The sequence below is a fragment of the Cryptotermes secundus genome, unplaced genomic scaffold (assembly GCF_002891405.2).
Source record: "Cryptotermes secundus unplaced genomic scaffold, Csec_1.0 scaffold472, whole genome shotgun sequence".
NCBI classification, from domain to species: domain Eukaryota; kingdom Metazoa; phylum Arthropoda; class Insecta; order Blattodea; family Kalotermitidae; genus Cryptotermes; species Cryptotermes secundus.
This window is the reverse complement of record NW_019721011.1, coordinates 233,755-257,587: the sequence shown is the minus strand read 5'-3', so window position 1 is coordinate 257,587 and position 23,833 is coordinate 233,755. Positions and strand designations below refer to the sequence as shown.

The 23,833-nt window shown below is 37.3% G+C and overlaps 1 protein-coding gene across 1 annotated transcript in view; it reads left to right on the top strand.

Annotated features, from left to right (window-relative positions):
• The window catches only part of LOC111875224 (neuroblastoma-amplified sequence), a gene marked incomplete at its 5' end in the record, with an annotated part of 93,589 nt that overhangs the window by 46,910 nt on the left and 22,846 nt on the right, over positions 1-23,833 (top strand). Inside the window, 9 exon segments of the mRNA XM_023871284.2 lie at positions 5,885-6,075; positions 8,403-8,505; positions 10,032-10,162; positions 11,080-11,327; positions 11,802-12,040; positions 16,153-16,349; positions 18,029-18,229; positions 18,584-18,744; positions 22,326-22,507. Coding sequence (XP_023727052.2) covers positions 5,885-6,075; positions 8,403-8,505; positions 10,032-10,162; positions 11,080-11,327; positions 11,802-12,040; positions 16,153-16,349; positions 18,029-18,229; positions 18,584-18,744; positions 22,326-22,507 — 1,653 coding nt within the window.

Sequence of the window (23,833 nt, the reverse complement as noted above, 5' to 3'; positions counted from 1 at the left end):
ATTAGCCGTCTTTGCTGTTATTTTGGCCTCTCTTCGGTGTATACTAGGCAATGATCATGAAATAAGCAACTGTACAACAACTGTTTCTAAGTAACAGCCCCTAAAGGAAAGGGAAACTTCTGTCATTGGAAGCCACTACCAAGCAACAGCTAGTGAAGTCTGTAACAGGCTGAGAAGACCTATTGTGTCTGTAGTGATTTGTGAAGTGTGTAGAACAGTGAAAGGAAAATCCTTACTTGTAGTTACAAGTTACAAGAGTTCAATAAATCTGATTACCAATGCAAACCCCATCAATAGACACTCATACATGTGACAGTGTACATAACTGGCACTGTGGTAGTATAACTCAGAGGTTCAACAGTGGTGATAACAGAACTCAGTGGTGAATGTAATCCTGAAATAATTGCATATTTTCTCCTCCCCCTCTCAATCTTTTTCTTTCGGAAATATCTTAATGTTGTCTTTCTCTTTCTCAGTCTTTCAAGTGACTGCTTTCCAGCAGAATTATTTAACCAAAGTTAAAGATCTATGGGTATTTCTTGTCTCCCTCATTCATGCTGTTCTCTTAGCCCATTATGCTCCCCTGATTTGTAGTACAGTGGAACCTCGCTTAACGAGCATAATTCATTCCAGAATCTTACTCGTAGTGTGAAACACTCATTAAGCGAACAATTTTTGCCATATAAATTAATGTAAAATACGATAATCTGTTCCATGCCGAAAAAAATACTCAAAAATTTTATGTATAACGTTTATTCAAATAAAATTATATATATACATTGTTAAGGAGTGTGAATCATCTTCATCTTTTCTTCTATGCGGAATGAACCAACCTGGAATGCGAATTCGATTTGCAGAAAACAAGAAAAGAAATTGGAATAATTAGTTTATTATTTATGATACATATCTAATTCTTTTTTACTAGAAAGCTGTCTAGAGACATTTGTTTTTGCTGACGCTTCAAAATTTTGTGAAAATGCGACACAGCGTTATCATTAATTAAATTTGTAGCATGCATAGCCACTGCCTTATTAGGGTGATGCTTCTCAGTGTACGATGCAACAGTTTCCCATACTTTCAGCATTTCTGTTATTGTACCAGAAGATTGTTGCTTTGCTGTTACCTCCTCCTCTGACAAACTCTTGAAGTCACTGATGAAGTTCTCTGCTGCCTTTGTGTCGGAGCTTGCTGCTTCACCGTGCCTTACAATGCTGTGGATGCCGGTTCTTCTCTTAAACTTCTCGAACCACCCACGGCTTCCCTTAAATGCTTCTTCTTCAGCCATTAATGATCCTGGCATCTTCTTAACGAGGTCAGCGAAATCACTTTTGCCTTCTCACAAATGATGTTCTTGTTAATAGTGTTGCCTTGCAATTGCTTTTCGTTTATCCCTATGAGGAGCAACCTTTTAATATCGTCGAGAATATGTAACCGTTGCGTAGATATTCTTGTCACTCTCTTTGAAGCATCTGTCTCCTTAATCTTGTCCTTGTTCTTGATGGTAGTGCAAATTGTTGATGTAGACCAGCGTTGGCCAACCTAATACATCTCGAGGGCCAAATTTAGTTTATAGAACACCATCAGGGGCCAGATACGGTGTTTCTTTCAGAAGAGTGGTAGGGGAGTATTGCCCCCCAAACTGAATCAGTCACAACCCGTATAAAAACAGTGCATTTAAACCTATGTATTTAAATTTTACGTTGCACCAATAATATTAAGCCGATAATAAAAATTTCACCAATCGATTTTATTGCCTTCTATCACTTCTACCCCCAGAGCATTTTTTCTTAAAGAAACACTGGCCAGATCATGTCTTATGTTTAGTTTTATATATGCCGGGGGAAAATGCAATTATAATTTAAGAAAGAAAAATAAAATGCCTTGAAATGTGCAATTACTTACCATAAAACAGCACAAATTCCTCTTTCAGCAGGGATGAGCACAAAAGACTTTCAATCATAGTTTTTATGGTCTAATGATTATACCTAAATCCTCATATACACACTGTTTTAATGAGAGCACTGTGGTTTCATAAAACTGGAAACCAATGATATAAAATCCACTTCTAATTGTGAGGTTGCCACTCGAAGAATATGTGATAACACGACATCTGAAAGTCTGTTCCTGTTCTTAGACTTTACATGCTTCAGCGATGAAAACGCTGTCTCGCATATGTAAGTACTTGCAAAAACAGAGCAAAGTTTGAGAGCCCAATTTCGTAACAGTGGGTAACGTTCTGGTGAAAGCAGTTTCCAAAAGTCAATTCCAGTAACCTGAGATGTGTTTAAGGATGGGTCACATTGAAGTTCACAAAGCTCTAATTGCAGATGACCTGGCTGAGATTCTATATCACAATGTATAGGATTACTGAATAAAGAAATATCAGGTCGAAAGCTTTCAAAATCGTTAAATCGTCGGTCGAACTCTGAAGACAAATCTTCAATAATTTCAGTGTAGTCCCTAAACTCCAAGCCTTCTTCTTCTTCTGAGAGTTTCCGACAGCAAGGGAAATGTAGAAGGTTATTTTTGTCCAATGCAGACTTAAATAAATGTAGCTTTTTACGGAAACTGTCAACAAAGCCAACCATCTGACATATTGTCTGCTTCTTGCCTTGCAATTGCAGATTCAGGACATTCAAGTGTTGAGTGATATCAGTGAGAAAGGCCAAGTTTCTCAAGAATTCGACGTCTTCGAGATCATTCTGCAGTTCAGCAGAATTCGTAACCTCTTCTCTTAGGAATGTTGCTATTTCATGACGGAGTTCAAAGAACCGTACCAGACATTTCCCACGGCTTAACCATCTTACTTCAGTGTGCAGAAGCAGGTCCCCGTAAGCAGAATCCATTTCTTCCAAGAGGGTCAGAAATTTTCTGTGAGTGAGTGATCGATTTCCTCCTCTGATCAAATTAGTAATTTTTGTGACAGTAGCCATGGTGGTAGACAGTTTAATTGATTTGGCACATAGAGCCTCCTGATGTATAATACAATGCAAGGTAGGTACAGTAATTTGATTCTGTCTTAAAAATCCAACAAAACCGCTTATTGTCCCTGTCATTGATTTAGCGCCATCTGTTACTATGGAGGACAATTTTTCAAAACCACCGAATTCCTCCACTGCACTCTTAACAGCGTTAAAAATATCGACACCTCTAGTTGTGCTGTGTAAAGAGCACACTTTTAACAACTCTTCGAAAATTGTAAAATCTTCCTTAATTGCACGAACAAATATCAGCAACTGATTAGTATCCGAAACATCTGTGCTTTCGTCGAGAGCAATTGAGAAATAGGAACAATTAGCGATAATGTCTTTCACATTATTAGATATCTGGTTGCTAATATCTTCCAGCCTCCTAGTAACAGTCTGTTTTGAAAGGGGCACTGTTTGAAATTTGTTTCCTACCTTATTTTCATTGAAAGCTTCTGCCATCTTTATCGCACAGTTCTTAATTAATTCACCATCACTTAACGCTTTTTTAGCTTTCATTAATTCATATGTCACGAAATAAGAAGCCAGCAAAGCTTCTTCTTGTTGTTTTGTTTCATTGGTAAAAAGAGATTTCTGCTGGAAAAGTTTTTTCTTTAACTGATCGCAGACTACTTTCCTTGATTCACAAGAGTGTTTTCCGAACTTCTGTTTATGATTTGTCATGTAATGCCTCTTTAGGTTGTACTCCTTTAAAACTGCTAGCACTTGAAAACATACTAAACACTGTGGCTTGTGGTCTTTATTTAATATAAAAAAATAGTCATGTTCCCACTCAGATTTGAACGCCCTATTTTCGCTATCAACTTTTCTCAATTTACTATTTGACATGCTGTATCACTCACAATAACTTCAAACACAATTTTAATTTAAAAACAGTTCTACACTCACACTCCGTAATCACACTTCACTTTCTAAAATCGCACTAACTGGGAGACATTTCTGCTAAAACTGGCACTTAACAAAGGCCAGGATGCCGAGAGAAACGGTAAACATCCCATCGCCGCGAGCAAGCTGGGAATGGTTATTATTTTGAAGGTGTCATAAATCCTTCACCACTACGGTCTTCCCTTCAGTGTCATCTCCCTACAGAAGTAGGGTTGGGGAACTTTGAATTTCCATGACATGAACACAGTTATTAGAAAACCGTTTGAACTGTCCAACTCAGTAAGAACGTATACAGTCAATTGCAAAATGCTGTAAGCTAATGAAACGTCCTATTAAAAACTGAATTCTATGCCAATACAGCTGTGAAGTTAAGATTTTTGAAAATAAACCTGAGACTTGGCAGGGGGCCGGAGTAAATCAAGTCGCGGGCCGCCAGTTGGCCATCGCTGATGTAGACAGATTGTATGTGCGTGCTAGATCAGCCACGCTCACCTCATTCTCGCTTTTCAATGATTTTACGTTTCATTTCTACGGTTATTTTTATTCTCTTATGGCTGTCTTTTTGCGGCTTTTTTTTTCGGGGACATTTTTGCAAGGGTTATTAAACTTTGCACAAAAAAAAATCACAAATAGTATGTCTGAATACAAGTTTGGAAAAATGTGTGATCACAAGCGACACTAAGATGCTAGCGAAACGAGTGCTAAACACAGACTGATGCAGCAAGCGCACAATCAGGGACTTCCCCTCTCGTCACTCGTTAAGCGAGTCATTTTTTTACAATTTGTTTTGCTTGTTATAAGGGGTGCTCGTTAAGCAAGGTTCCACTGTATATATATTGACCTTCAATGTAATTAAAAGTAAATGGGACAGAGAGTGATAAGTGCAGTTTTCCTTTTTTTCATCAAGAATCCCATTTATGTTTCTTATTACTTAAATTTTAAAACTTTTTCAAATAATTTATTTTATATGTTATGATTTCTTTTGCTGATTTTTCCCATACGTATCTAGTTTCATATACATTTGTAATTAAGCCCATATATGTATAAAATAACTAATTTAAAAATGTGTCTGACCTGGGACTGAGAATGGCAGTCACAAATGTATAACACACATAGACACGAATGAGAGTTTAATTGAGGAAATGCTTGTTAGCATTCAATTCAAGATTTTTGTTACCTCATCTAAAATTCCTAAAGAGTAAAGATTAATCTTGTAAATTGGGCTGTTGACACAACATTGAAGTATCTTCAAGATGACAGATAGATACTACTATATCACTATTTTTTATTTATTATGTTAAGGTGTATGCTACATATTTTTACCATTTCTTGGTCATCATCACGTGAGTGACAAGAAAACAAAGCTCCTGAATTGAGTTGTCTTAGTATGGATCCATATCTTACTCTCTGTTATTATTATTATAGCAAACACACCTTATGGAGAATGTAAGCTAATAATACATGCAGAGTCCTAGTGATGCACGGTTTTTTGTCTGAAATTAAAAGTAATTGAAACCTATTACACTATGGATTTTACTATTTAGTATTAATAAATTTATTAATGTAGTGTGTCAATTTTTTCAAAACTTGTTACAGTTTATTTAAATAAGTCTTTAATTTGAATAACTTACCACATTATATATTTAGTTTTAATCTTATTTCTAAAAACAGTCTTGGAAATTAGGCTAAGGCTAAAAATAGTTTAATGTTGTACTTACGGTCATGGTTGTTAGTAAATTAGGGGCCGATGTGTCATGTGGGGGTCCTTCTAACTTCTCTCGTGTAAAAGGTTATACTCTCATTTGCTCATATGTTTATAAGTGTAGAACTTAGGTGCTTAATATTTGTTTTGTGTCTATGTCCCGTGTTATTGTGGTATTGTACACATAGCAGCACAGTATGCAAACCAGACAGAATAAAGATAAGGTTGCATGTTTGTTGATGTGTGTCTGCATGCATGTTCATGCATTCATGTTTTATAGTATCATATTACAAATATCTCTGTTATACAGGTGGAAGACTATCATTTCTGTGCAGAGATATGCCAGCAGCTGATAACAAAAAGCCATACCATTGGTTGGCAAGTGGTACAGAAGTTGGGTCAGTGTCAGAAGTTTGATAACTATCAACTGCGCTGTGACCTCCTTGCCTTTGCTCTACTGTACTGCCCCATGGATATGATTGAGCTGCTTATCAATAGTAGGTCTGTATATTAACCTTGTATAAAAGTCTTAGGTTATCTTGCTAGTAACCAAACAGGAACTCCAGTACAGTTGAAAAGTTAGCAAACAAGAAACAGTAGCTTAAATTTGTCATGGTTTTCCATAATCTCTTCATTAATATGGTGGAACAGTATCTTGGAATAAGTCTTGACTGCCTCCTTGAAAATCCCAATTTTAACCTTTATGAGCCGAAGGACACCGTGTGGAGACCTTTAAAGTAAAGCCGAGGTGGCCGAAAGACACCGTATGGAGACTCACAGTCCACGCGTGCGCACAGTGTTTTAAAATCCAATTTTAATATAGAAATTCTTGTTCTACTTACATTATTTTTGGACACCAGCTTTATAAGTAGACTGTCTTCCCTCCTGCATCATCTAACTGAATGTTGCATGTCACTGAATGCAGAGTCTGACATCGCAATTCATGCACTTTGTCCGTAATTAACTCTGTTTTCCACGTGAAGCGCACACACGCAAATATCAGTCTCGTATTAGCAGGAAGTAGGTCAGTGATGGCGAGTGGTCTCCTGTATTCTTAACGCTTATAAAGCATCGCAATATCAACTATGCACCATGGCCCCTTTTCGCATTGAAAAAGCTGAAATTAAGAGGCCGCTCGTAAATCACACCATTCAGAATGCGGTACATAAGACTGAAAGCACGTAGAAGAAAGGGGCCATGTGCGGGCCTTTCTACATTATTTTTGGACACCAGCTTTATAAGTAGACTGTCTTCCCTCCTGCATCATGTAACTGAATGCAGAGTCTGATGTCGTAATTCATGCACTTTGTCCATATGTAACTCTGTTTTCCACGCGAAGCGTACACAGAGCAACATCATTCTCGTATTAGCAGGTAGTCAGCCAGTGTTGCCGATTTGCCTTCTCTAATCATAACGCTTATAAAACATCGCAATTTCAACTATCCCCCATGGCCCCATTTCGCATGGAAAAAGCCGAAGTTAATAGGCAGCTGATAAATGTCACCGATTTAGAATGTGGTACATAAGACTGAAAGTACGTAGAGGAAGGGGCCATGTGCAGGCCTTTCTAAGAAGCATAACAGTACTTCTTGCGTGGTAGATACGTGTATACACAGAGAGTCTGAGGGACGTGACCTCACTCCTGTATACAGAAAGGTTGGAGTGCTATAAAAGCATAAACATTTCCTCCCCTTTAGAAGATAAGCCAGTACCAGTACGAATGATGTCAGCAGCAGGCATTTATACTGCAGAAACGTTTTGTGCAGAAACTGACTGCAGTTTTGTGGGCAGACGCTCAAAATTGTAACAATTTTTACAGATTCTAAAATCTGTAAATTACAATATCTTATTCTATATTCTTTCTATATAAAAGCAGCGTTTATTTCGTTCGTTTATCACAAAAATTATAGAAATCACAGCATTTTGAGTAACATGATTACAATTTGTATTACTCTACAACGGCGGGCATTTAACTCCGGCCTGCTGCCACTACCGGAATTTAAATGGCCCATCCCCTAATCGTTAATAAGAGAAACAATTGCCTGATGAAGGCCAGGTCTGCCTGAAACATGTAGCAAAGAGGAGTACATGAAACACAAAGCTGCATTTGAAATGGAAGTATATATGTGTATAAATCCCAACTTATTCGCCGTTTATGTTATCCTCAAAGCTCATTTGATGTTCTATAACTCTGCAGTTGATGGCAGGTGCACAGAACTGACCTAGATTTTATGCATAATAAGCTGTGATGTTAATTGTGCTGAACTGTTATGCTATGCTACCAGAGAGGTGGTTAGTTACATCTTTGTTTGACTGTGTATGTTATTATGTTAGGAAGCATGCTGATGAAATCAGAATGTTAACAAAAGCTGTTATGTCTCTTCTACTCTGTGTGATTTCAGTTATTCTGTACAAACAAAAACTAAAACAAACTCCGTGGCCTGTAGTCTGAAAGTGAACTATACAGACCGAGCGACCGTCGCTTGTCGGCGAAGTTAATGCCAACTTTAGTGGATAGAGGGTGTCACATGGTCAGTGCAACGAATCCCCACAGCCTTTAATTTCGGTTTTCTAGACTGGAGCCAGTATTTCCCTGAAATAGCTCCTCAGTTATCCTCATGAGGCTGAGTGGACCCTCTTCCAGATACACCACTTCTCAGAAAATCTGGTAGTTTGGGAATCGAACCCAGACCTTTGGATCTGTAGCCAGGAACTGTGACCACTAGACCACAGAGGCAGTCTCAGTTATTCTGTAGTATATGAATTTTGTACCATTAGATGTTCATAAAATTTAAAAGTGACTTACAAGGAGCATTGTGATTATACAGGTCTTTCCTGCAAGTGCAGCTCCTAAATGACATGATATACAGCCAAATGAAACATGACACTGAGGCCACAGATGAGGAAGAGTTTGCAGATGCTCTGACATCAGTGAGTACTCACTACTGTTTCCTGGTTATTAGTTGCAGTATTACTCTATAAAAGTGTTTTCTTCCTTACGAATCCAAGTATCTGTTATGATTATTTTTTCATGGATTATTGAGCAACAGTGCTGTCAGTAGCACAGGCTCTGTAGTGTGAAGTGCTAGAGTGATCCATGAATGATGAATTGCAAAGGATGTGGAAGGAATCACCTGTTTCAGTGCACTCTCCTGGCATCTGCCTGAAGGGGTTGAGGAGAACTGCATAAACTTCAATCAGGATAGTGAGTGGCCTGGCCAATATTGCAAATGAGCGGTGACACACCATGAGCCGGAGCCATGTGATTGTACTATCATTGTTTGTATAATAATGTGCAGACCATATTTTATAGTAATGTTATGCAGAGAGTCTGTCGAGCCACTATAGTTCAGTCACTGTACTGGTGACTGGGGTTCATACAGCTTTGTATGTAACAGATACCTCAGGTAGAGCAGCCAGGGTTGGGGTTTGTCTCTACATACTCCATATGCCTCCATTTAGTGACACTAGCCTAGTACAGAACATTAGAAGGTGCAGTGTTGAGTTTCATTTGTGAATTCATGTGATAAAAGAAAAGAGTAAAGCTATCCTTGCAACAGGTTATGGAGGCCCATAGGGTTGTGAGATGTCTAGGCTCTCACTTTTTTCTAGACAATTGGTGCTATATCAGATTCCTGAAATCAAGCACGAAACAGTATAACATTATACTCGGTAGTGTACAAATGTCATACAATAACTGCAGGTTTCATGTTTAGCCAAAAGGCATCACACTTTACTTGTCAGTTAAATCCATGACATATTGAGATGAATAGTTCTTGGACTGAAGTAACTCTCACACAGTGAAGTTGCTCCTGAATAAGTTGCAGTATTGGTGTTGCAAGTGTGGATACTTCTGGCTTATTGCAGACTGATAGTCTGTGTTGTACGATGCAAGATGTTGCCACTTCCATTACAGCTGTGATATCGTAGACTCAGGGAAAAGCTAACATAAAGTTTTAGAATATGTACAAATAACAGGAGAGACAGTTTGTGACTATTTATGTAATTTATATCTGTATGTTATGCCTTTCTTATGGTTTAGTAGTTTTCAGGTACATACACAGATGGCAGTTGTATGTATCTGTGTCATCTGTAGTACAAAGATGCAACTTAATTTACTAAATTAATGGAGAAAGAAGCAAACAAGATAAAGATACAAAAGTGATGAAGAAAAAGAAGAAAAAGGAATGAAGGATATAGCTGTGAAAGAAATTATTCCTTACTTAATGTTATCAGGCATTTATACTGTGATTTCACCATGAAACTGACAGACAATTCATCATCTAAATACTGCTGCAGTGTCATTGGGCTGACACACCCTTGGTGGATATTATTGCAACTTCTTGCTAGTTACAAACAAAGAAATAGCTTTAATGATTTGAATGCACACTTGAACTTGGTTTAGAAAGGAAAATTCAGTAGTTACACATCTCCTTTGGTATTTCTTTATTTTACAGCCAGTTTCCCCATGTAGAGAGTTCCCTGGTCAAGTGCATATTGTAAAAGACTGGACAGAAATGACCAAAAATGCAACATATGGACTTCTGAAAAATATAGGGAACAAGAGCTTCTGGAAAACTACATTCAGGTACTGTATAGGTAATTGTGTGTTTATTTGTTATGTGAGATGTGAAAGTCCTTACCTATGTATGTGCCAGCAAGTATTTGATTATAAGATTTTTAGGTTGTTTAATGACTTTTCAGCTGTAGAGATTATATAGTGTCAAGTATGATCATATCAATAGATCACTGGAAGTCATGGTGCAGGGGCCAAGAAGTATCCCTCATACATTCATCACACAGGCATTATGTGTTCCTTATTTATGTGCCATATAAATTAAGCTCACTGTAAAACATTTGTTGAACTACAGATAGAGCAGTGGTATCTACTTGGAACCACACTGACGGGTTAAGTGAGATTTCAGGTTATCACTGTGATATCAAAATAACTGTAGTCTGGGATGTGACACCATGTAGTTTGGTAGGTGGGTATCACTGTTGGTAAGAGCCTGCTTCCTCCATCTTCTGAGTGGATGGTGAGAGCATCTCATTCCTCCAAAATGCTGGCACTCATCTATGGAACTACAATTTGTCACATCCTAGATGATTACAATGGTTTTTAAATTAGATTAATCTGGTGAATTTAGTAAATATCTGAACAGTTGCTCCTATGTGTTAAGTATTTTTTACAGTCAGTATTTTACTGTGTACTCATCACTAAACAGCCGATTGTCGTATGTTTGGCTTATTGCAGCACATTTGAAGACATGTAACCTGTAATCTAAGAGCATCTCTTCATGGTAATGACACATCTGTTTGTGTACTGGTATAATGTTTCTCAGAGAATGCTGCACAACATTATGTTGATCAGATTACAATTTCCTATACTTTTTGCTACAGGCATTGCAATTCAGTCACATTACATATTATGGCACTTCATTTAGCATAGCATACATATTGCTGCTTTGTTCTTGGCTTACAGCATAATTTATTTGTGTGTTGCAGTTGGATGCAGAGGAACATGTCAGATGATGAAATAATGGAAAGAAATAGTCTCATCTCAGCGCAGGGTTTCCCAGCGTTCTATTCATCACTTGCACCTGAATGCCACATCAGCACTTTCAGCACACAATATGACAAGTTTTCTGTGCCAGACATTTCCAATCCAATTGTGCAGCTCAGCCAGGCATTGCTTCGCACCATCTTGCTGCAGGGTACAGCTTCAGAAGGGACATACAGTGACTGTACTAATGGTAACAGCATTTACCTTTAACACTGTAATAGAGATGTAAGTGTAAATGAAAGTGTGATAAATAAAATATCAATAAACATGAACATTTTCTAACTTTGCTTTGGTTATTAAACTTTTTTGTTTTGTTCATATATATCTTTGCTTATTTGCTGATTTGGGATTGTATGCCTTTTCTTGTGCTTATTATAAGCTGACCTTTATTATGGGCACTAACGTATGGGAGTTCCAGTCACTAATTAATTTTAAGGGCCTAAATACATTTTTGGCTAATCTTCTGAGAGAATTGTCATGATTAAAGTTGTAAGTATTTATAAAATAACACATGTTATGTCTTATACATCAGTCATTTCCAGATGACTATGCTGTGGAGAGTGAGAACTGAAAGACATCAGGTAACAGCCCTGGTCATGTAACTGTAGGAACTCAGAAATATTTACTGTGTATAATGCAGTTGTATGATTTGCTATGTTTTCAGTTTTATTGCAGCTTGCCGAGCAATTTCTTGCTGAAGACAGCTGTTTGGGCCTTGGGCATATCGTCCCACTGCAGGATCTGACATTATCCAATTCTTGTTTCAACAGTATGTCATGTACATCCATGTCATTGCAACTGGCTATGTACTACTATGCTATTCAAGGTTACAAACTGCTACACAGTCTTCCAACAGAAGACATGAACAGAGAACGAGATCTTTACCTTTATCCTCCAAATGAGGTATGAAGAACATGAAGGTTGGTCTGTACCATATCAACATTTTTCATGCCACAAATTAAATATTGTCTCAAAACCAACATCTTTGGCCCTAAATATCTTTGACATGTCATATCAATTAACATAACCTTCCCGTGTCAAATCTTGACATATCAGGGATACCATTTTCAGTCCCCTGCAAGCTGAATCTATGTCACTATGTGAATATACAAGTCACATTTTAACAAGACTTGATATTTGAGATTCTCGCCATAGTGACTATGAAGATTGTTGTCTTCCAGCATGTGGTACTATGTAGTCTGGTAGATAGGTACCACTGTTTCTGAGGAATGTGCTGCCTCCATCCCAGGATAGAAGGAATAGCATAGCATAAGGTCAGTTGCATATACAGACCGTGCTACTCTTCTATCCTGAAGAAAAATGCAGCACATACCTCTTTAATTTTTGTTCCTATCCACCAAACTACATTGCATTACATCCCATAAGACAATAATGAACACAGTTACTATTTTGTTTTTTCATATCTCTCTTGTATTAAGTTTCTTTAATTTTCCTTTTATTATTTTGAAATGTGAAATTGATTAAAACCCCAGTTATTATTAAGAAATACAGCATTTGAAGAGTTTATTAATGGGAGGAAAATACCTTTTGTATATGGTGCCAAAAATCCTAGGGTGGATAGATTCATTTATGTCATAGCTGATTTCAGAAACTAAATATATAAAAGTGCTACCATAAAACCACACTCTTCAGTACAGTAGTCATAATGTAACCTTCATAACAAATCATTTAAAAGTGTTTAAAAATTTAAGTATCTGGGAACACAGTACAGTGGAACCTTGCTTAATGAGCACCTCTCATAACAAGTAATTCGCATAACGAACAAAACAAATTGTAAAAAAATGACTCACTTAACGAGTGATGTTTCGCATAACAAGTGACGAGAGGGGAAGTCCCGGATTGTGCGCTTGCTACATCAGTCTGTGTTTAGCACTCGTTCTGCTAGCATCTTAGTGTCGCTTTGGATCACACGTTTATCCAAACTTGTGTTCAGACATTATTTGTGATTTTTTTTTTTCAAAGTTTAATAACCCTTGCAAAAATGTCCCCGAAAAAAAAAGCCGCAAAAAGACAGCCATAAGAGAATAAAAATAACCGTAGAAATGAAACGTAAAATCATTGAAAAGCGAGAATGAGGTGAGAGCGTGGCTGATCTAGCATGCACATACAGTCTGTCTACATCAATGATTTGGAGTTGCATTGTGTTTCACAGCAAGAAGTTGTCTAGGAGAGTTTGTCAGAGGAGGAGGAGGAGGTAACAGCAAAGCAACAATCTTTTGGCGCAATAAGAGAAATGCTGAAAGCATGCGATACTGTTGCATCATACACTGAGAAGCATCAGCCTAATAAGGCAGTGGCTATGCGCGATACAAATTTATTTAATGATAATACTGTGTCGCATTTTCACCAAATTTTGAAGCGTTGGCAATAACAAATGTCTCTAGACAGCTTTCTAGTAAAAAAGAATTAGATATATCATAAACAATAAACCAATTATTTTGATTTTTTTTTCTGCAAATCAAATTCGCAATCCAAGTTGGTTCATTCTGCATAGGAGAAAAGATGAAGATGATTCACGCTCCTTGACAGTGTATATATAATTTTCTTTGAATATACGTTATACATAAAATTGTTTGAGTATTTTTTTGGCATGGAACGCATTATCGTATTTTACATTAATTTATATGGGAAAAATTGTTTCACTTAACGAGTGTTTCGCATTACGAGTAAGATTCTGGAATGAATTATGCTCGTTAAGCAAGGTTCCACTGTACCAAATATACTTTTAAGTGAAGTTAATTATGAAATTAAGATGAGAATGACTGCATGATATGCTTGTTACTGTGCGGTTAAGAACTGATTTCACCCTGTTCATTTCCTTAAATGTTGTAGATTAAGGTGTAAAACAAGAGTTTTACTTGCTTTGTATGACTCTGAAATTTGATTTTTTACTTTGAGGGGCAACTGCAATATAGTGAACCCCTGTCCAATGCAGATTTGCTTATATATGCAAAAACAAATAAAACCAATGATTTGCCAGGTGCAGAAAATTTAAATATATGCAGTCTGCCAAACATATCCATAGCACTGTGGCTGCATTTGTATTTATTTTAATTGAGTTTCGAGGTCAAATTTCTTGAACCTGATGATCTCTTGGCTCTAAACAAATGGTATGCTTCCAAATGTGTTGTTATCATTGTCATCATCATCAACAACAGCAGAAGTCATCATCATTATTCATAGGTACCCAACATAACAATACAATATAGAGTTTAGTACATATATTTTCCATTCATTATATGTGAATGTCATATCCTTTGGCCTCAAACAATTGAACGTTATGCTTCCAAATCCATCATCATCATCATCATCAACAACAACAACAACAACAACAAAAGAAGTCATTATCATAATTATTCATAGGTAGCAAACGTCACAACACACAATAGGTATATCTGTCATTCATTATGTGTGAATGTCATAATGTGTTTGGTTTTATTATGATTTTTTTATTGTGGTCTTCTTTCATATTCATTGTATATGAAATAAAAATTCTATATATACGTAGGTCATTTAAGAAATAATGCACACAATTCTTTGTTTACGTCCCTGTTTATTTTTTTTTTAATATCTTTACAGTCCTTCAATATAGTCCCCCAACTTCTCAATGACCCAGTCCCAATGTGTGGGAAACTTTACTGTTCCATCCAGGACACCAACTTTGTTTATCTGTCAAATGGCTAAGGTAACTGCAGCAGAAAGCTCTTCCAGAGAGCGAAAACGACGGCCTCGCATAGGTTGTTTCAACTTTGGGAATAAGTCGAAGTCTGGTGGACTCATGTCTGGGCTGTAGGGAGCATGAGGCAACATCTCCCAACCATATTGGCACAGCTTTTCTGTTACGACATTCCCAACGTGCGTACGAGCGTTGTCATGGAGAATAATTGCCCCACCCTCAAGCAACTGAGGTCAGTTTTGTGCATTTTCCTGCGCAGATTTTGCATAAAGTCACGATAATAAACTGCTGTGACACTTTTCCCACACGGAACTGTCTGTCATGATGATTCCTTGGTGATCATAAGCAAAGATCATCATTTGTTTGACCTTTGATTGAGATCGTCAAAATTTTTTTGGTCATGGGGAAGATGGACCTCTCCGCTCGTTGGACTGTGATTTCAGCTCCAGTTCAAAGTCTCTAACCTACGTTTCATCAATAGCGACAAGTCGATACGAGAATGCTTGCCCTTCAATGTCGAATCTTTGTTTCAGCAAGGTTGCAATATCGAGGCGTTTCTGCTTCTGTTCAGCAGTCAAGCAGTGAGGGACCCATCACGCAGAAATCTTTCTCTTCTTTAAATCATTTGTCAGAATTCGGGATATTGACATTGGTGGAATCCCCGTGGTTTCAGAAAGTTACTCACGTCGCACGACGATCTTCTTCAAGAGCATCTGACACAAGTTTCATACTTCATTAATCTGTTGATGTTTTTGGCCTTCCTGACCTTCCTCACACAACCACCACGAAAATGACTAGCCCAGTGAGAAACTGTACTACGGTCCACTGTTAACTCGCCACAAACTTCACTTGAAGCACTGTGGATTTCTGTTGGGTTTTTTCCACATAATGTTTCGATCTTAATGTATGACCTTTGATCTTCAACAGTCACAATACCCGAGAACCATGCAGGCTCCATTTCTAACTCATGTTATTTAAGAACAGAGTACATTATAAATGAAATAAAATAACAAGCTTCTTTCTCAAGCCCTGAACTGTAACTGATGTGAGGCTCACTGTTGTTGTGTCATCTAATCCGCAGTGTTGCCTACCTGTGCATTATTTATGAAATGATCCACATATATACATATATAGGTAACACTATTCATTTGTGAATGTAAGGAAATCTACATATGTCTGTATTAATGGGAGACTTTATGTGGTTCCATTCACATCTCCCCATTTCATTCTTCAGGTGTTAAATTTGTCCAGCATGGATTTACCTAGAATATCGTTGAATGAGGGTTTATTGTATGTGAATGTTTCTTTCCTTGTGCAGTTAGTGGAGCATATGTCTAAACTGGCATCAAAATATGAAGTGATGGAACTGTGGGCTCAGTTCCTACTGAAATACCAAAAATTACTAGTTGACTTCCAACATGGAGAGCAACTAATAGCTTTGGGATGTGGTATCGATGTGCAGCGCTTCACGCAAGATACACAGTACCAGCAGGACTCAATCATGGGCCTGGCCATGTAAGTATGTAAATAGTTGTATGTTCACCATGAAGGTTTCAGGTATCAATGAATTGAGGTAGATTGTGAAGGTACAAAGATATGAACTTGTGACAGTGGACCCAGATAAGATGCAGTGACATGCTTTCGTGATGATTATAGTCAAGTTAGAAATTATAGCTGCAAGAAATTGATTGAACAACAAAACTACAGGCTGCTCAGGAGCAATTGTGGAGCAATTTGGCAAGTTATAAAGTAATTTTATCTTAATTTTTTTGTCAGTATGATGATATGGCATTGGACTACAATGTGGAGTATAGATATTCGCATTATTTCTCATTTATCAGCCAAGCTGAGCATAATTGTGATGGATGCTTAGTTGTTCCTTTTGTTTCCTGGGCCAGACCTTGATGAAAATTTTCTGATCAGCTGTTAAAAAAAATAAATTGATGCAAATACTCAGTACTGCAGAAACTAATTTCTGATGTAGCATAAGAATGTGATCATCAAACCAACAAAAAAAAATACCCTAATGTACACATTATTTTGTCACTGAATAACAATTTATAGAAGTTATTTCAGTGTTGACTGTGTCAAGAATGAAATGTACATTTTCAAACCAATATAGGTGCCATATAAATGTTCTGCATTACTGTACTATATATGGTTGTAATAATGAAAGTGCATAATGCTAGTAAAAGGAGTATCAATTTTTCATTTGTGTTCACCTAGCAAGTTCACTCAAGCAGTAACTATTTGACCAGAACACTGGCTATCCTGACTGTGGTTCATTGTGGTTTTCCTCAGTTGGACCAGCTGGGATATATTTGCATTGCAGTGCTTTTGAATGTAGTGAGGATATACATAACAAAATGAGACTGCTGTGTCATGGGGATGATAGGTCTGTTGCAGTTTGGGAACAGTCACAGGAGTATTCAGACAAGAAAGTTTATCTAAAATATTTGGGTGAATGGTGTGTAACATAGAAATATTTGAAGTTATGAAATGTGTACAGTGTTAATGAATATTTTGTTTACAGTCCTGTCTGATTATCTTGCAGATTAGCTGAACAGTTACAGTTTTACATAGTAATACATTAGACATGGTTATTATGGTATGTAATCTTGAGCTGATGATACAAAAGTATAAAAAAATACAGTGGAACCTCCATTTAATGTTCCTAAGTTTGAGGTTTTCCCTCATTTGTTGCACAATTTCAATAAACTCAAGTCAGTAGTCTCAGTGTTATTAAAGTACCTCCATTAAAGATTTCCTTCAGTTTAATGTTCAAATCCATTTTTCCTAAAAGACCCTAAATAGGTGTTTCATTGTATCAGGAACCCTTGTGTGGGGAAACTTTGTGCACATAGCTGGCTGTAGGTCTGTGATGGAAGCACTGTCACGCCTTCAAAAATTGTAGTGTAATGTTTGTAAATAAAAATGATAGAATTCTTCAGTGTGGTTCATGTATGCTGTGCCTAATTTTATTTATTATACCAAAATGCAGCTATACTTTATTCTACTGGAACATTAGTGTTTTTTAGGTTCATTCCTTTCATCACGTGACAACCCACTGTATCCAGTTTCTTTGACATGATTGTTTTAAGTGTTTGGACTCAGCTGAATGTAGGATCAGAAAGGAATAATATGAATTATGAAAATATTTTCATTTTGTCATGAGCTTTCCATCTGTTTTACAGGACAATTGATACACAGAAATTCTTCCTTGCTGTGAAGCTTGCATCCAGACATGGGGTTCCCCTTGCAGAAGTTGCAGCAAGACATGTCACTTCATTATTACTAAGTACTGAAGGAGTTCAACTGTCAGAGCTGATGGCACACCTTACTAACCCCCAGTTGACTGAACTTCTTAAGAACTCCACACACATTGTGTGTGACAGGTAGCAATCATTTAGGCACTCAAATTAGTTAAGCACAATGCCATGAAGATATATAGGGGAGTAGAGGTATACCTCCACCATCCTTGACCTTGGCACTAGATGAAGGTGAGTGGTCAGCTTCATGCCTCGGCCACTTTACCTGGTACTCATTGATTAGGAGGTTGGGTAAGCCCCAGCACCAGCCTGGGCACTGTAGAGAAGAGGTAAATCTTTCCCTGCCTAACTTCAAACCTCAAGTATGAGTATGAGTATGAGTATGGGCTGTCCAGCCTATAGTCCATCATTATACCATTTGAGCTATAGATGAAGGAATTAGTCATGATGAGAACATAATTACTGGAATTGTACTTTCAGACTGGAGCAGTATGCATACCCAGACATAGAGGGAACTGATCATCAGTTGCTTGTGATGTACTACTCTGTACTTCAGTCCATTGCAGAAGATTATAAAACACACAGCTTAACACCCAAAGAACACATTAAGATACTTCGAAAAGTGAAGGCAACATCACCTAGTAAGCAAGCTCTGATGATCTCTGTGACATTTAGAGTTAGAGGAGTACTGTATGACATTCTCAGTGAATTTTCATATCTCCTTGAATGTAGTTAGTTTAATTAGAATTTGTTCTGTGAGCCAATTGTCTAGAAAAATGTGGGAGCCTTAACATCTCATAATCCTGTGGGCCTTCATGGTCTGTTACAGAGACGGCTCCACCTTTACCTCTTGTAATATCTGATAAGAAAGATATTTTTCTGATTCATTTTTTATTTGGAATGGTCTGAAACAAGGACATTGCTTAGAACTTTGCTTGTTAATGCACTATTGTAAAGGTCCAAGAAAATCAGAGGAGATGACAATTTAATGGGACACATCAGATTCTGATATGTGAATTTGTGATCTTGAAACATAAATTCTGTAAGGAGAAACAGAAAATCTATTAGATGTCAGTAAGAAGGTTGATCCGAAAGTGAAGCACATGGAAATCTAACTATAACATCATGTCTCATCATCAGAATGCAGGACAGGATCGTAGTATATAGATACTGAATCTTTCGAAAATATGTCAATAAAAGTTAGGTTTCCCCCCTCACCTGAGGATGGAAACAGATCCAGTTTTTTAAACATGTGTTCTGCAATTTTTTTAGAATCTTGGACAATGGACAGAATCCAAAAAAAGCAGTAATTCTGAATGTTATACACCATCATCAGATCCCTTCAAATCAACAAAAAATCTGTACATTCCATTAGAAGTAGACTTAATTAAAATCTAAAATTTTTATTTCGAACATTTTCAACATGGTTCACGTGTAATGAAATATAAGGAAAAATAATTCATTACTTTGTGCAGTGTGATATATATTGTAAAATAGCTTTACAGTAGATTTGCTTCTGCAAGAAACTAACTTCAAGGTCATTGAGATATACACAGTTGAAAAGAATACATTTGGAAAATATGTGCACCTTTTCTTTTGGTTCCATATCAGTAACTTTATTCATTGTTCTTACAACGTATTGTCACATGTATGAATGACTTTAGATGGGGTTTGGTTTGGTAACTCGATTTATTGTCCACTTACAGGTAATGCAAATAATTATAACACATATCACTGATTTCTACACTTTACAAATCACTGCACACCAAGTCTTCTCCAGCATTCCCTAGTCATATCCTGGCAGTGGATTTTAACGCAGTAATTATAACAGTCTCACTGTAACTGCAACACAGCCAGGCTTCCAGCTGGGTTGCACCAGTTGATTTCCTTATTACAACTTTGTGCAGACCAAGTAGAAAACGCCACTTCCAACAGTGACTGTTGTTGTGTTGGTATTTGTTGCTGTGGGAACATGTTTCCCAATTCATTGCCTAGAAACAGGTTATAACACAATTGTTTATTTGTCTATTGCACTCTTCCGCAACCTTTTTCTGCTCGCGGCACACCATGAAGTATCCATGACTCAACACGGCACACCAAAATGTTATTCCCGTCAAAAACGCATATCAGACAATTAATATAAATACGTAACGTGATCACCTTATTATTATAATATTATTATATTGTTATTTTATTATCATTAAACAGAAATCAACTCATGCATTTATTAACAATTAATGAACTTTAATTCACTGTATAGTGTAGAAAATACACTTCTGTTACTATTAAGTAAATACAGTAATTCTACTCATAACTTCAATGTGATACTTGCACCTGCTTAGCTGCACACAGATGACTGATCCATGGTGGAATCGTTAACAACGCAAGTCTCATTTCTTCATCGATGGATTTGAGCCGCTCCCTCTTTGATGTTTTAGTTTCAGTTAACGTCGAGAAGCCCAGTTCACACAAATATGTAGTTGAAAATGGCAATAACACATTAACTGCCATCTCGGAGATAGCTGGGTATTCACTACTGATTGCCAACCAAAATGTATCCAAAGGCACTTCAAGAAGTTTTAGTTTCAATGTTGTGTCTGCTTTTAAATCTGCGAGTTCCTCTTGTATATTAATCGGAAGATGTTCTGAATTCGCAATGGATGAACCCAGTCGAAATCTTGTACACTCTCTCCAGAATACTTATTGAATTTGTCCTGCAGCATTTCTAAATGTTCTTTAATTGTGTCCATCACCACTTTATTGCCGTCAGCAAGTGGCCATACAGTTGGGAACATCTCAAACGGCCCATATGTAATTCTTTGTATCCACAAATTCAGCTTATTTACAAATCCTTGTATCTTATCCATATTAGTTAGAATATTTTCATTCCCACCTAGCATCTTTCTGTTCAGCTCATTCAAGTGTATGAAAATATCAGAAATATACGCCAACTTGCATACCCATACATCATCTGCAAATAAATCTGTGTACTCATGCCCCTCAAAAGTAAAAAATACACGTACCCCCTCATTAAGTTCAAATATTCATGTTAACACTTTTCCTTATGATAACCACCATACTTCTGTATGTAGTAGGAGTGTAGTGTGTTCTGATTCTACTTCAAACTACTTCAGAGCACAGCTGTGATAGAACTGAAACAGTTTGTAAGATGCGGGACCTCTCTACTCTTCGAACGGAAGAAGTGACACATATACCGACTTATTTTTGAAATATTTATAATTTTAAATGAAGTCCAACAATCAGTGGGTGCATCGTTACAGCAAGAAAGTCATAAAGTTGAAGAAGCTCTAACTTCTAACAACAGGGGCAAATAGCAAAACAACATAATAAAAGACAGGGAAACCCTCGCTAATCCCTGCGGTTTTAGGGAGAAGCACGTACATAGAACATGCGGCAAGTATATCAAAGAAGCCACGCAGATGCGAGAAAAATAAAAATAAATCAATAATGAAAACTATGATATAACAATTGTGAGTAAATAATTTACATTTAATTTCTTAGAATACAACATTACTGTACATAAAAAATCACAGCATGTAATAAAGAATAAACAAACATCACCTTATTTAATCAGTGCAGTGGCTGAGAATAAAATACAAGCATATGAAGCATGGTAACTGGGATAAAATAAAATTCAACAATTAATTTCTTACAATAAGTAAAAGTTTGCGTCACGCCCGCGACACACCGGTGGTGGATCACTGGTCTATTGCATAACAATGGCTTTAGATGCTACATTTGATACATTTGTTTCAAGGTCTTTGTCTAGCAACAGGTCTATAACACCACAATATTCAAGCAAGACCCACCGAAGGTCTGGGATGGGACAACATGTGTTGTGATAGATGTTACCGATGTTATGGAGAAATATGTTGCTTTCATTTCCAACCCTGAAGATGCAGGCAGCACATTCATCCAGAGTGTCAGTAAACATCTGCTGGACTACACAGCTTAGCATTCCATAACTCATAGTTCATAGCCGAGGCTGTGAGAACTTCATATTTTGTGAGACTGCATTATCCAGCACTTTAATTTTGACAATGTAAAGTATCATTCCTTCCCAATTTATGTGACTTCATAGTAATGTATGTGTCTACTATGTTCTACTCACTATAATTTACATTTCAAAAAATTATATTGAAGTATTGACGTCCTTCATATTTAATAAAGTTAAATAAAAGTGCTTAATTTTTCCCCATAGATCTAGATTACAAGAAGATGGTGGATTCACCAGACAGTCTTATAGAAGTTCTTTTGCCTGCATTGGAAAGGCATAATGTTGGACTAATGGCCAAATTGCTGAAGAGTATGCCAGTGTCGCTCAAGTGTACAGTTCAAGCAGGAGAACTATACTCAGCTTGGGCTCAGAAGGAGTTTTTTAAGGTAGATCGTTTCGAACAGTAAACACGAAAAGCATGTTGGGTTGCTGTGACTGATGAGCACATGTAGATAACACATGAGAAAGCTGTGTCATCCTGTAGTCAGAAGTGGGATGTGAAGGGTGTAGAGTGTGATATGCAGACTTTGCTGTCTCATCACCAACCTCACTATCATACAGTTACCCCTCTTGTCTCAGATTTGGCTCTGGTGAAGTATAACCATACCGTATGGTGTGGTGAAATTGTTGGTACAGTGGATTCTGGTTAATTGGGACACATTTCGACTAGAGTACTTTGCTCCAATTAAGTGGCTGCCCAAATGTGCTAAGTTGCAAATTACTTACTTATGGAACTAAGCCTTTCTTGAGGAAAAGCCAAACGTGCAGCTGCTCAAGAATTTCCCAGCATTTTATGGAACCCAAAGGTTTGTAGCGTGCTCACAAGACCCCTCAACGGGTCCCTATCCAGAGCCAGTTCAATCTAATCCGTACCATCCCATCCCTTCCCTCTCAGATCTATTTTAATATTGTTCACCCACCTATGCCTTGGTCTTCCAAGTGGCCTCTTTCCTTTTGGCTCTCCCAGCAATATCCTATATGCATTCCTCTTCCCCATTCGTGCTACATGCCCTGCCCACCTCATCCTCCTCGATGCTAAGTTGCACATAAAGGGTTAAAAAATGTACATAAGACAAAATATAAGCTTTCTGTTTATTGAGTAACAAAAATACTGGCTTTAGATAAGCTGAAACAGTGGGTGAAAATCACAGAAAAATATTTATTGTAAAAACAGATTGGATTCATTTACATATTAAACTTGCATATATTTCTCAGCAGTTAATGATGGTGGAGGAATTGATCCAGTGTTTGCTGCTGTGTTCTCGATGGACTGCCACTGGACAAAATCAGTGTAGGTTTCTAGTGCAGATATGGTGCTGCCTTCATTGCCTTCCTGCATGAAAGGAAGTCGTAGTCCAATAAACTTCATAGCATTGTGGTTAGTCACTCATTCACACTCAGTCCTGTTGTCCTTGTTGGTTTCGTGATTATCTGATGTCTTCTGGTGTTTCACTGTAATTTATTCAACAATTGCTTCCTCACTGTCTTCATTTTCATTATAACAGTGAAGTCTGTTGTTGATGCATGAATTTTCCTTGTAACTTCTGAAGCAGTGCATTTTCAATATGACATAATTTTACTGTCAGCCTTATTCAGCATCTCAAAAGTCTGACTGTTTAAAACAACTTTAAGCAAAGCAGTTCTGAATGATCGTGATACTTACTCTTCGCCAACTATCAGCATTAAATTGTGCTGATTGTGAAAGGTCAGTC